The following is a 14,360-nucleotide window of genomic DNA, read 5'->3' on the forward strand; positions in this document are numbered from 1 at the left end:
AGTTTAAATATTCAAAAAATATCCACTGTATAAAAAAGCTAAAAAGCATTTGGGTATGTATTAACTATATCATTTAAAACGAGACATCTCCCTTAATGCTATGATAACTTTGTGGTTTGGAAAGATCACATTTTTCAAAAACCAAGTTGCTGTATACAATCTATTAAAAACGGTTTGAAAATATTAAAAAAACTTTGATAATGTTTGTCCTTCACAATTAAGACTAATAATTTTGCACCAGTAATCAAAAATTCAGAAAGTTTTGAGATATATGAATAGTTTTTGTGCTACTTACTAAACATTAGGATGTTCAAAGTAATCCCCTCAAGCGTCAATGCACTTTTGAACTCAAATTTTCCACTCGTTAAAAGCAACCAGGTACACAATTTGAAATGGAGTCAAAGTATTTGTAGATCTTACCATCAAGTGTCAAGCATATAAATGTTTCTTCGTATTGAAGAATAACCAGAAGTCGCACTTGGTGAGGTTGGGTAAATAAAGAGAGTGGACCATCATTTTGATTTTTCAGCCAAAAAGCTCCAAAGTATTTGTATCAGAAGAGGCATTTCTGTGGTGCCTTTATGTTCAGGAGAACTTCTGGGAAGCAATATTATTCAGTGTACCAACTCGTGATATATCTCTCCCTCCCTCCCCCTTCCTGATTTAGAAAGGTAATTATATACTACAATATTTATTCCCGCAATCATTAAATAAGTACGATGTCTGACCTCTTGGATCATAGCATGCACACGTTCAACAATATCTTGAATGACAGTGTAGTGCAGCCTTTACTGAACGTATTGAAGCAAATTACGATGACTACAATATTTCAAATATAATTTAAATCTAATTTAGAAAGATAATCATATACTACAATATTATTCCCGCAATCATTAAATAAGTACGATGTCTGACCTCTTGGATCATAGCATGCACACATTCAACAATATCTTGAATGACAGTGTAGTGCAGCCTTTCAGAACGTATTAAAGCAAATTACGATGACTACAATATTTCGAATATAATTTAGATCTAATTTAGAAAGATAATCATATACTACAATATTATTCCCTCTATCATTAAATAAGTACGATGTCTGACCTCTTGGATCATAGCATGCACACGTTCAACAATATCTTGAATGACAGTGTAGTGCAGCCTTTCTGAACGTATTGAAGCAAATTACGATGACTACAATATTTCAAATATAATTTAGAAAGATAATCATATACTACAATATTATTCCCGCAATCATTAAATAAGTACGATGTCTGACCTCTTGGATCATAGCATGCACACGTTCAACAATATCTTGAATGACAGTGTAGTGCAGCCTTACTGAACGTATTAAAGCAAATTACGATGACTACAATATTTCAAATATAATTTAGAAAGATAATCATATACTACAATATTATTCCCGCAATCATTAAATAAGTACGATGTCTGACCTCTTGGATCATAGCATGCACACGTTCAACAATATCTTGAATGACAGTGTAGTGCAGCCTTTCAGAACGTATTGAAGCAAATTACGATGACTACAATATTTCAAATATAATTTAGAAAGATAATCATATACTACAATATTATTCCCGCAATCATTAAATAAGTACGATGTCTGACCTCTTGGATCATAGCATGCACACGTTCAACAATATCTTGAATGACAGTGTAGTGCAGCCTTTCAGAACGTATTGAAGCAAATTACGATGACTACAATATTTCGAATATAATTTAGATCTAATTTAGAAAGATAATCATATACTACAATATTATTCCCGCAATCATTAAATAAGTACGATGTCTGACCTCTTGGATCATAGCATGCACACGTTCAACAATATCTTGAATGACAGTGTAGTGCAGCCTTTCTGAACGTATTGAAGCAAATTACGATGACTACAATATTTCAAATATAATTTAGAAAGATAATCATATACTACAATATTATTCCCGCAATCATTAAATAAGTACGATGTCTGACCTCTTGGATCATAGCATGCACACGTTCAACAATATCTTGAATGACAGTGTAGTGCAGCCTTTCTGAACGTATTGAAGCAAATTACGATGACTACAATATTTCAAATATAATTTAGAAAGATAATCATATACTACAATATTATTCCCGCAATCATTAAATAAGTACGATGTCTGACCTCTTGGATCATAGCATGCACACGTTCAACAATATCTTGAATGACAGTGTAGTGCAGCCTTTCTGAACGTATTGAAGCAAATTACGATGACTACAATATTTCAAATATAATTTAGAAAGATAATCATATACTACAATATTATTCCCGCAATCATTAAATAAGTACGATGTCTGACCTCTTGGATCATAGCATGCACACGTTCAACAATATCTTGAATGACAGTGTAGTGCAGCCTTTCTGAACGTATTGAAGCAAATTACGATGACTACAATATTTCAAATATAATTTAGAAAGATAATCATATACTACAATATTATTCCCGCAATCATTAAATAAGTACGATGTCTGACCTCTTGGATCATAGCATGCACACGTTCAACAATATCTTGAATGACAGTGTAGTGCAGCCTTTCAGAACGTATTAAAGCAAATTACGATGACTACAATATTTCGAATATAATTTAGATCTAATTTAGAAAGATAATCATATACTACAATATTATTCCCTCTATCATTAAATAAGTACGATGTCTGACCTCTTGGATCATAGCATGCACACGTTCAACAATATCTTGAATGACAGTGTAGTGCAGCCTTTCTGAACGTATTGAAGCAAATTACGATGACTACAATATTTCGAATATATAATTTAGAAAGATAATCATATACTACAATATTATTCCCGCAATCATTAAATAAGTACGATGTCTGACCTCTTGGATCATAGCATGCACACGTTCAACAATATCTTGAATGACAGTGTAGTGCAGCCTTTCAGAACGTATTGAAGCAAATTACGATGACTACAATATTTCAAATATAATTTAGAAAGATAATCATATACTACAATATTATTCCCGCAATCATTAAATAAGTACGATGTCTGACCTCTTGGATCATAGCATGCACACGTTCAACAACAATATCTTGAATGACAGTGTAGTGCAGCCTTTCAGAACGTATTAAAGCAAATTACGATGACTACAATATTTCGAATATAATTTAGATCTAATTTAGAAAGATAATCATATACTACAATATTATTCCCTCAATCATTAAATAAGTACGATGTCTGACCTCTTGGATCATAGCATGCACACGTTCAACAATATCTTGAATGACAGTGTAGTGCAGCCTTTCTGAACGTATTGAAGCAAATTACGATGACTACAATATTTCAAATATAATTTAGAAAGATAATCATATACTACAATATTATTCCCGCAATCATTAAATAAGTACGATGTCTGACCTCTTGGATCATAGCATGCACACGTTCAACAATATCTTGAATGACAGTGTAGTGCAGCCTTTCAGAACGTATTAAAGCAAATTACGATGACTACAATATTTCAAATATAATTTAGAAAGATAATCATATACTACAATATTATTCCCGCAATCTTTAAATAAGTACGATGTCTGACCTCTTGGATCATAGCATGCACACGTTCAACAATATCTTGAATGACAGTGTAGTGCAGCCTTTCAGAACGTATTAAAGCAAATTACGATGACTACAATATTTCGAATATAATTTAGATCTAATTTAGAAAGATAATCATATACTACAATATTATTCCCTCTATCATTAAATAAGTACGATGTCTGACCTCTTGGATCATAGCATGCACACGTTCAACAATATCTTGAATGACAGTGTAGTGCAGCCTTTCTGAACGTATTGAAGCAAATTACGATGACTACAATATTCCAAATATCATTTATAAACAGTAGCACGCTACGGTTCTTCACTGCCAAAGCCAATTTTTAGATGTTCAAAGTACCTTACCCCTTTTGACTCAAACCGAGTTTAAAATTGTAGATAAACAGCTTGATAATGCTCTCTTGATAACTTCACGAAACTGATCTTTCGGAACAGACGACATAAGTACACTGCAGAACCCAAGATGCTATCAGGTACTAATGAAACTTGGCTAATCAGATAAGATTATTACGTTCTCCAACCATGTCACTTATACCATCCAGCGTGCCATTGGCAGGTTAAGGGGTCTCTACAGGTTTAGGGATCTGCTGCCGGAGTCTGCAAGGCTGCAATTAATGCAGGCTTTCGTGTTCTCTGTGTTTTACTATTGTTATCCTGCTTATGGCAACAGTATCTCAAAGGGAGACCAGGAGCGAATCCAGAAGCTTCAAAATTCCGCAATTCGTTTTGTTTTCAAATTGAAATGCTTTGATCATGTTTCTCCTTATCGAGATGCTGTTGGCCTATTGCTGATGGAAGCTGTGTGCAGGATACAGACCTGTATTTTAATTCACAAGGTTCTGTCTATCGTAGAGCCACAGTACTTAAGCGGGAGGCTCATCCCGGGAGGAGGTTTCAAAATACAGAACCCGTCACGTCACGCACTTGCTACACTTTCCAAAAGTGAACCTGGAATTGGGTAGGAGGAGCTTCTCTTACTTCGGCCCAAAATTGTACAACGACCTCCTCGAAAACCTCAAATGAGTAAAACTACATTCATTTAGAATAAAAGTAAAGGATTTTTATAAAAATAGTCATGTAGTTTAAGTTAGTTCATTATTTAGTTACTGTTAAGTTTAGTGTGTACTTGTTAAATATTGTTTGTTGCACCTATTTTAAATATTTATAATGATTGACCTAAGTTATTCTGAAAAACAGTCTTGTACTGAGAAACGCTTGGAAATAAAAGGCATTTTTATTTATTTATATTATTGCAGTATGCACTTTCTGCTGGTATCTTAAAATTGTCAGAGTGACCCTCTATGTTATATGTATCCATTGTGGTGGATTTTAAAAACTTGATAGAAACATATTGAAGGCATATTTTCTGCACAAACACAAATCTAACTAACTTTTCTCGTCACACTTTATGCTTTATGCGGAAAAACAAATTCAAGTTCATGGATATTCTCATTTTATTTGCAATTAGAGGAAAGCAATTAATTAAATTATGAGGATCACATTATGCGATTAAAAAGTAAATTAATTGTTCCAATTTGTTGAGTAATATACTAATTTATTTACATACGTTACTTACAATGCATATCTATATATATATAAATGTGAATATGTGTGTGTGTTTGTATGTTCCGTTATAACTCTGGAACCAATGCACGAAACATCGTGACATTTTGTACAGTGATTCTACACGTTCCTGGAAGTAACATAGGCATACTTTTAGAGAGGGAAACATAGATTTAATTAATCTTTTAATTATAAATTGTTGTTGATGTTGGAGTGTTTTATATTTGATCCGACAGACTGCGCTACGACACGTAATACAAAGCGAACTGATACTTAACAACTGATAATACTTTCAGCTGAAGTTCACCAAAGAGGCAGAAACATTTGTTTACATTTAAATTTCCGAAAATGTTTATTGTAAAGTGCTTGATCAGTAGTGTAATGCAGGTTGCATAGAGGACGTCATTGCCTAATTTTAAATTCAGATTGCACCAATGATCAATAAACTATTTAATGCAATGAAAATACTATTAAACGCTATTATGAAAATAACCTCATTGTACAAGTCCGTGAATGTTTGCACATAAGGTAATCGAATTTGGTTACATCAAAGTTAAATGAAAAGAGCTGAAAGAAGACACATTATGATCGAAATTGGGTTTCTTTGATACATTTTCTTGAAGGCACACTCCTAAATAATACTGGAAATATCTTAGACAGAAAAGTAATTTTAACAGACTGAATTTGATTCTTTATAACCTAATTAGTTTACCGAGATTCATCCATATACATATATTGTTCTGAATAACTTATCAACACCTAGCAAAAACCACGAATGATAGAGGCAGGAATATGTACCACCTTCACAATGCGCCCAAAAGGCTCACGAAGGAACGACTATCAATTATCTCAGCAATGCTTAAAATGTGATAGAAAAAGAATAAGTGAATATAGTGTACTGTTTTCAACAGGAAATTGCGTGCGAAGCCGCGGGCAACTGCTAGTATGGTATAAAAGCTAAAAGTCAATTTGCAGTGTATAAGCGCCAACCATTCTTTAAATCGATAGAGGAATTCTATAAAACAAATTTAAAGTCAGCTGTGTTAAGTTTGGTGGAGGTCGAAATGTTAGGTTAATAATATGAAGCTTTTTTCATGAGATTTTTTTGGTTTGATACACTTAGAAGCAACTGAGACGCATAAAAGATTGTTGTACCATCGTAAAAGTAAAGACAATGATGTCACATTTATTTACATGTTTAACTGTTTGTTTTACATGTGTTAAGCATTTCACATTTTTAACGCTTTTGATCCCTCCTATTCTGACCTCCGTCAATATTCACGAGGCGGTTGATCGACTCCTTTCTTAGGGCAAAGTTCTCTGTAGATTTCAACAAAAATCAGGTTGTATGCTAATACAATACAAATTGGCTCTCTGCTCCTTGACTAATTCTGATGCTAATACTGGACTAATACTGAAAAAGAGACTACAAAGTACTACTGTACTTGCAAATTATTTCAGTACCAGTATCAATGTCATAGGTTAGCACAATAACAGTAGCTCAATGTTAACCCAACTAATTAATAAAGCAAGTAATTTATAGTTTACTTTTGGTGATTAAAGGTTTAAATTGTTAACAGGTACATAACCAAACAAATAATGTTTGACCTGATTGAACATGACACGGTTTTGAGATTAATACATTAAAAATAACTGTAAATTATTACAAATAAAGAAAGGAATGTATATGCAACATGTAAGAGGGTGTTAGAAATACAAGAGGGGAGAAATGTTTTTTGTTTTTATTGTTCCTGCCTACTGATGTATAGCACATGTTTCAAAGCAGGAATTGATGTAACGTGGTTTGGATGGTATAATGTGTACATCATAACATGGTTTGGATGGTATAATCTGTACACCATAACATGGGTTGGATGGTATAATCTGTACACCATAACATGGGTTGGATGGTATAATCTGTACACCATAATATGGGTTGGATGGTATAATCTGTACACCATAACATGGGGTTTGGATGGTATAATCTGTACACCATAACATGGTTTGGATGGTATAATCTGTACACCATAACATGGTTTGGATGGTATAATCTGTACACCATAACATGGTTTGGATGGTATAATCTGTACACCATCCAGCATTTTGCTAAGCTTAAGATGACACATGGATTCCCTGTTTGGGTGAACTTTCCCAGTATAAATTCATTTATTTCTAAAGTAGGAAGAAATAACACAATCTTACAAAAGTTAAAAATTTATTGTGTACATTAAAGTGTTTAAAATAAATAATTGAATTAATATTCACATATCTACAGTGTAATTGACAATCAATTGACAAAAAAAAAATATATATATATATATATATATATATATACTCAAGCAAATATATTTTGAGCATATTTTTATGGCTCACTATGAGATATTTATGTATGTTAATGGCAATAATTACATAGTTCTCAGAACCTTAAACCAATACCATGGAATCATCCATGTATGATTCCCAGTTAACTATTGGAAATTGTTTTACTCTTCGACTCCCAATATTTTAGTGTCAAAAAGAAATGACTAAATCAACTACTGAGATACTTTGCAACAATTATGCTCACTTAGTTGTGATTTCCAACTTCAGGACCTCTGATGTCCATTGACCTTAGGAAATGAAAAGTTCTGCAGAAGCTACTGACATCTCAGGACATGTCGTGGTTTTCGAATCTCATGAAGTGTTATACGTATTTAGCAAGCTCCAACTCTCTGGCCTTTAAATTTATATATTCAATTATGATGTGGTTCGGGAAAGAGATTCCTCCAATACTATAATTTAATTCAGGGTTATTTGAGATACAGTTTAAAAAAAGAGGTTACCTTTATTAAATGGAGATACTGCATAGGAAATCATGTGTAACAAGAAGCACTAAGTGTACGGATAAAATAACCTGTCTAGTCCTTGGTAACTGTTAATACATACTAAGGCATTAGATATAAACAATGTTTATCTGCACAATTCAACATTCAAATCAGAAATATAATATAAATTGAAATACTAGACTACAAAATACTAGATCATGATGAAAATATACGTGACTTTCGACGATGCTGTGTAAATACAACTCTGTAATCTACACAAATAATCGTTTTGTTACAATTTTAAAACGCAATCACCAGCAGTTACTATGTTCACAAGGGCAATGATGCTGTGTAAATACAACTCTGTAATCTACACAAATAATCGTTTTGTTACAATTTTAAAACGCAATTACCAGCAGTTACTATGTTCACAAGGTCTTCATTAGACAAGTAGCAAAAAATTTTCCTTGAAATTTCATAAGGTGCTTTCATCACGTGGATTAGAACACCTTGAGCAGCATTGAACAAATGAACACGTTTCTCAGCATGTCTGAACATTGCTCTCATAAGCATATTGTATAACGGGAACTCTGTTTCAAACTCAGACGAGTATATAGCTTCACGCATTTCAACATTTGATAAAAATGTAGGGTCTTCATATGTGGAAAACACATTAAGTACCGATTGATTGCCAAATCTGGTTGTTTTCAACCTTGCCAATTCTTTGTCACATAATGTTTTGTATCCCCCTTGAGAGTAGATGGTCATGTAACTTGACTTATAAGCGAGTCGTAAATTAACACACTGCAATTTAATAAAATGTCTAATTAAAATATGTACATGAAACGTTACTTTGGTGTCTATAGTCAAAGCTCTGAAAAATGAAAGAACGTATTTACTCCAATCTTTAAAACGATCCGACGGATCGGACGCTAAGGTCAAAGGTGTCTTTCCAGCCTTATTTGTGATAGTCAGAGAGGCTCCCCAGTCGAGTAAATCCTCCACAACACCACTCTCACTGAAGGGCAGTCTCTCTAAGATCAGATGTAAAAGTGTGCTGCCATTGTGATCCTGGGCATTCACCTCAGCACCGTACAATAACAACAACCTTATAAGAGTCCTTTTACATGTCCAGGCAGCTACGTGCAAAGCCGTTTCACCGTTGTTGTTCTTGAGCTTTAAATTGGCTCCATTATTTAACAGCATTTCTACCATCGGCAGGTTCCCTTGTTTAGTGGCACAGTGAAGAGGTGTATCTCCTTCCATGTCTTGGGTGTTCACATCCGCTCCTTTAGCGAGCAGCAGTTCAACACCTTCTTTGAAATTTATGTTCACTGCCATACTAATGGGAGAGTTCCCATCTATATCCGACCGATTGATCTCTGCTCCTTTATCTAGAAGAGCATTGATCATATTTTGACTTTTGACCAAGCAGCTCCAGTGGAAGGGTGTCTGCTGTATCGCATCACACGCATTCACTTGGGCACCTCTTTCTAGTAGTAAGGTCACACCTTGTTCAAAACTTCCCAACACAGCGAAGTGTAGGGGGGTTCGCTTAAACTCATCACCCACATTAATGTCTTCTTTTTCTTTATCCAGCAGACACTGCAGTTCTTGGATACTGCAGTTTTTCACAGCTTCAATCAGTGATGAACTCTTGATTGCCATATCTGTAAATGAATTTAACTTATTAGCCTATAATAACAAAGTGAAATTAAAAACACTTTTAAATCCATTCATAGAGGCAAATACAGTTTCAAATTTGTATGTAGAGTGAAAATTATAACCATAGATTACAAATACTACCAAGTCATTGGCGGTCACAACTATTTAAACAAAACAAGCAATAAAATATAAAGAGAGTAACGTGCAATAAACAATATAAACAAACAAGCAATAAAATGAAAATTAAATATCAAGCAATACCAATTAAATATACAGGAAACAGAAATCTTTATTTGCTATCATCAAGATAGAAACAGGCGTCATGTAGGCTACATTATATATAGAAAAGAGTCTATTTGCTTGCCAATTGCCATGGTCACTCTCTCCAGGTTAAAAATTCATTGACACTGTAGAAGGGTCTATCTGCCAGCCAAGATTTTAATTTCCTCCTAAAAACTTCCAGCTCCAAGACCTTCAAGGATGCGGGTAAAGGCATTGTAGAATTTTGCACCTGCGTAAGAAGGTTTTGATTCAAAGAGCTTCAAGCGATGGACCGGCAGGTTGAAGTCAGTTCCATGTCTGGTGCAGTGTGTGTGAACATCCTGATGTCGCTTATTTATTCCCAGGAGACAAGCTAGTGTTGTAGACTGGAAGATATATATATTTACAGCGGTTAATAACTTCAGATGTTTAAAGACTGGCCGGCAACTATCTTGTATTTTCATTCCTTTTATGGTTCGGATGGCTCTCTTCTGTAAAATTAGAACTCGTTGTAAGTTATGTGCAGAGGTTCCACCCCATACCGAAACTCCATAGTATATGAGGCTCTCAAAAAGGGCATGGTAGGCTGTTAAAGCTGCCTCCTCTGTGCTGACAGATAATGTTCTTTTAATGGCGAAGACAGCTGTGGACAGCCTTTGACAGAGAACATCTATGTGCTCATTCCACTTAAGATCTCCATCCAAGTGTAATCCGAGATGTTTAATTGAAGTGACAGCATCGATGTCAGGAAGGTTTGAGACTTCATCCCTCTTGGTGCCAAAGGTAACCTGCTTGGTCTTGGAAACATTGAACACAAGATCATGCCTTGTACAGTAGTCCACCGCCAAATTCAGGCCAATGTACGCGTTTATTTCGAGGCTTTCAACAGACTTCTGAGAAGTGAGTGTAGGACGGTGTCGTCCGCGTACATGATGGCCCTACAATAAGGCTCCGTCACTGCAGGCAGGTCATTGGTGGACAGCACAAACAAGAGTGGGCCCAAGACCGAGCCCTGAGGAACCCCCCCTCACCATGGGCCGAGAGTCTGATCTGGATGTGGATCTGATGCCTTTGATGGATTGAGCTATTTCAACCACTTGGTTTCTGTTAGAAAGATAAGATCGAGACCAACACAGTGCCGTATCTCGGATACCAAGATGGTGTAATTTTGTCACAATCATGTCATGGCTTAAACAATCAAAGGCCTTGCTCATGTCAACAAAAATGCCCACAACACTATCTCCATTTTCTATGCCATCCACAATAAATTCAAACAAATCCACCAAGGCTGTGAGAGTGGACCTAACCTTTACAAAACCATGTTGTCTATCAGTGAGAAGATTGTTGATATTTAGGTGTTCAAGGATTCTAGATAGAACAATCCTCTCGAGGATCTTAGAGATAGTGGGGATTAATGAGATGGGCCTGTAATTCCCTATTTCATCTTTACTGCCTTCTTTGAGAAGAGGAAAAACTTTGGCGGTTTTTAGTTTTTGTGGAAACACACCCTGGGCCAACGACAGCTGGATGACATGAAGCAAGGGTGGTAGAAGTTCATGTTTGGCTGCTTTCAGTATTTTAACTGAGATTCCATCCACTCCCGTTGAAGATTTAGGCTTCAATGAATCTATTGTAATTGCAAGCTCTTCAATTGATACGGGTTTCAGGATATGTATAGTTTGTTCCACAGGGATTGTGTGAGTAGTTTCAGCTTGGTTATAAGAAGGGCTGCTATTATTTACTCTAATTGTTTCATCTGCTATTGTTGTAAAGTATCTGTTGAAGTGATTAGCTATGTCTGTAGCATTATTTACCACTCTTCCATTTACTTCAAGGTTTATGGCATTTACAGAAGACTCTTTGGACGATTTCCTCTCACCATTGATTATTTTCCAAACAGCTTTGCTTTTATTCATAGATCGGCTAATGACAGATGCGCTATTTTCTTTTCTTAGAGACCTAAGTTTTAAGTCGTAGGCTTTTTTTAGTCGAACAGCAGTCTGTTTATCATTGTCTGAGTTATTCAGGATTTACTTCCTTTGAGCCTCCAAAAATTCCTCTTTCAATAGCTTTGCTTCTTCGTCGTAGCATGCAGATATTTTGTAGTTGCGGTTTTGTCTAGACTTCTTCAGGGGGCAGTATATATCTAGATTAAAAGTTAGAGTGTGAATGAGAGACTCATATGCGCCATCTGCATTGTCTGAACCAAAAACTCCAATCCAGTTCTCAGCTGCAAGATTTTGTTTTAGGTTGTGCAAATTTTCTGCATTGAGGTGACGACGAAGAGAAGATTCTGTTATTCGTTGTCTTGCTGGGAAAGTGAGGTGACAAAGCTGACAAGTGTGGTCTGAGATCGCCGTATGCATTATATCAACATTAATAAGATTTGTACTGACGTTTGTACATATGGCATCAATAGATGTTTGTGAAGATGCAGTAATCCTAGTTGCTGAGAGTTGAAGCCTCGTCAGGCTGTGTGAAGCCATAAGGTCGTTGAAAAGGGTTCTTTCAGGCAATGGCTGCAAGTTGTCGATATTGATGTCACCTATTAGAAGTACCTTGCCCTTGTCTGAAGATGGAAATGAGCCCAGTATATCTGACAGGAGCTCAAGTGCTCGAACGATAGTTTCTTGGCGTTTTATAGGAGGGTGATATACTCCTAGAATGTATAGAATTTCTTTGCCACTCAACTTGATGGATACTCCTGCTACCTCACATATCAATGGTAGACTTTTACATTCCACGTTTAAATTAGCAGTTTCGTTTTCTAGGGTACATTTTTTATATATTGCGACATCCCCCTTTGGCCGATTTCTTCTCCCGAAGGCAGAAATCAAACTATAGCCAAGTAATCTGGTGTTAGTGATTAGGTTGTCGCTTTGTCCATGTTCAGTAATCACAACAATGTCTGGTGATAAAGAATGCAGAAGATGATTGAATCTATCAATCTTATTGCCAATCCTATCAACATTTTGGTGTAGCACAGTTAGATTTTTTGACGTGTCCATCTTGAATTTATGAAAAGACGTCTTCTCTGAGTAAACTTCTCTCTGCTTTTCTTTAATGGGCTCTTCCATAAAAAAGAAGTCTCTTGGTGGCATGGTTCTTGAACTGGTGTATCTAATTCACCTGACGCAGTAGACTCAAATACAATGTCACCTGTTACTGAGCAAACACCTACGTGCTTGGTGTCAGACAAGTGCCCCGTAGCTGGTCTGTCTTTTATTTGGTTTCTTTTCAAGAATTGTTCAAAATTACTTTCATAAAAGGCTTCAAGACACTCTTTTTTATCCAAGGGGACTGCAAACATTGGGGGTTTATTTCCCAGTTTCAAAGCTGATTGTAAAGCTTTAAGCTCAGAGACAACGCCCAATCTTGTTTCAACATCTGGGAGAGAACTACTATTTACAACTGAGCTTGTTATGTTAGATTTCTTGTGTTTCAAGTTTTCTTGTTCAAGTATTGCATTTTTTTCATATATTTAGCTGCTTGTAAGGAAATGCTGAAAACATTCTTTCTGTTTCTTGAGCTAATTTTTTTACGTTTTGTTGGTGTATAATTAGGTGAAGTAGTAGTATTTGTATCAAACAAATCATAGGATAACTGCTTATTTTCTATGACTGATTTAGTGTTCTGTGTATTGTTTTGGAGGGCTTCAAATGCATTTTCAATTCTATCCTGCCTTATTTTAATTTTAGTCATTTCGAGGAGCAGAGAGGAGTTAGAACCATGAGCTGAAGATTCAGTAAAGTCTGTCTGTGTTTCAGTACTTCTGTAAATTTTGTCTGTTAAAGTAGGAGATAATTCAGCACTCTTTTTGAGTTGAAGTGAATTATTCTACCATTGACAGGTTCCCTTGTTTAGTGGCACAGTGAAGAGGTGTATCTCCTTCCATGTCTTGGGTGTTCACATCCGCTCCTTTGGTGAGCAGCAGCTCAACAACTTCTTTGAAATTTATGTACACTGCCATATTAATGTGAGAATTGCCATCTATATCCGACCGATTGATCTCTGCTCCTTTTTCTAGATGAGCATTGTTCATATTTTAACTATTGACCAAGCAGGCCCAGTGGAAGGGTATCTGCTGTATCGCATCACACTTATTATAAATGTAACAAGAATCAACAATAAATGTATAATTTACCAGACACCACAAAACTACAAACAAATAAATATATCTTAAAAACTATACACAAATAAATTAAGCATTGAGGTAATATGCACTTCTGACATCTATGGTTTGAATCTTGAAACCGCGCATTGCACTGGGCCACCAAGCGGCTCATGGCCCTCGCTATGAATACAATTGACAAAACGTTAAGATATTTTTTTCTGAAAATAAATTACTTACCCGATCAATCTTTCTAATTTGATACACATTGCGGACTGTGTGTCTCTGACTTACTATCACCGCCTGTAGCACGCTTGGGTAGGTACTACCATAATGGATGATACCAT

General features: G+C 35.5%; 1 protein-coding gene across 1 annotated transcript; it reads right to left on the reverse strand.

Moving 5' to 3' along the window:
- Positions 1–7,370: 7,370 nt before the first annotated feature.
- LOC124372317 (putative ankyrin repeat protein RF_0381) lies at positions 7,371–13,981 on the reverse strand. Its single transcript, XM_046830699.1, has 4 exons — positions 13,744–13,981; positions 12,461–12,613; positions 10,445–10,840; positions 7,371–9,671 (listed from the first exon to the last, which is right to left on the reverse strand). The coding sequence occupies exons 1-4, from the start codon at positions 13,942–13,944 to the stop codon at positions 8,367–8,369; spliced, it is 2,055 nt and encodes a 684-aa protein (XP_046686655.1). The 5' UTR covers positions 13,945–13,981; the 3' UTR covers positions 7,371–8,366.
- Positions 13,982–14,360: the final 379 nt, after the last annotated feature.

This window comes from Homalodisca vitripennis, unplaced genomic scaffold (genome assembly GCF_021130785.1).
Source record: "Homalodisca vitripennis isolate AUS2020 unplaced genomic scaffold, UT_GWSS_2.1 ScUCBcl_2907;HRSCAF=8064, whole genome shotgun sequence".
NCBI lineage: Eukaryota > Metazoa > Arthropoda > Insecta > Hemiptera > Cicadellidae > Homalodisca > Homalodisca vitripennis.

Bases quoted from the DNA above. Each gene is read 5' to 3' on its own strand.
- LOC124372317 (XM_046830699.1), bottom strand. From the start codon at position 13,944: ATGAACAATGCTCATCTAGAAAAAGGAGCAGAGATCAATCGGTCGGAT. The intron at 12,614-13,743 runs GTAGAATAATTC...TTGATATGTGAG, and splicing joins AACAAGGGAACCTGTCAATG to GTAGCAGGAGTATCCATCAA. The intron at 10,841-12,460 runs GTACTTCTAATA...GCCTTATTGTAG, and splicing joins CATCTTCAGACAAGGGCAAG to GGCCATCATGTACGCGGACG.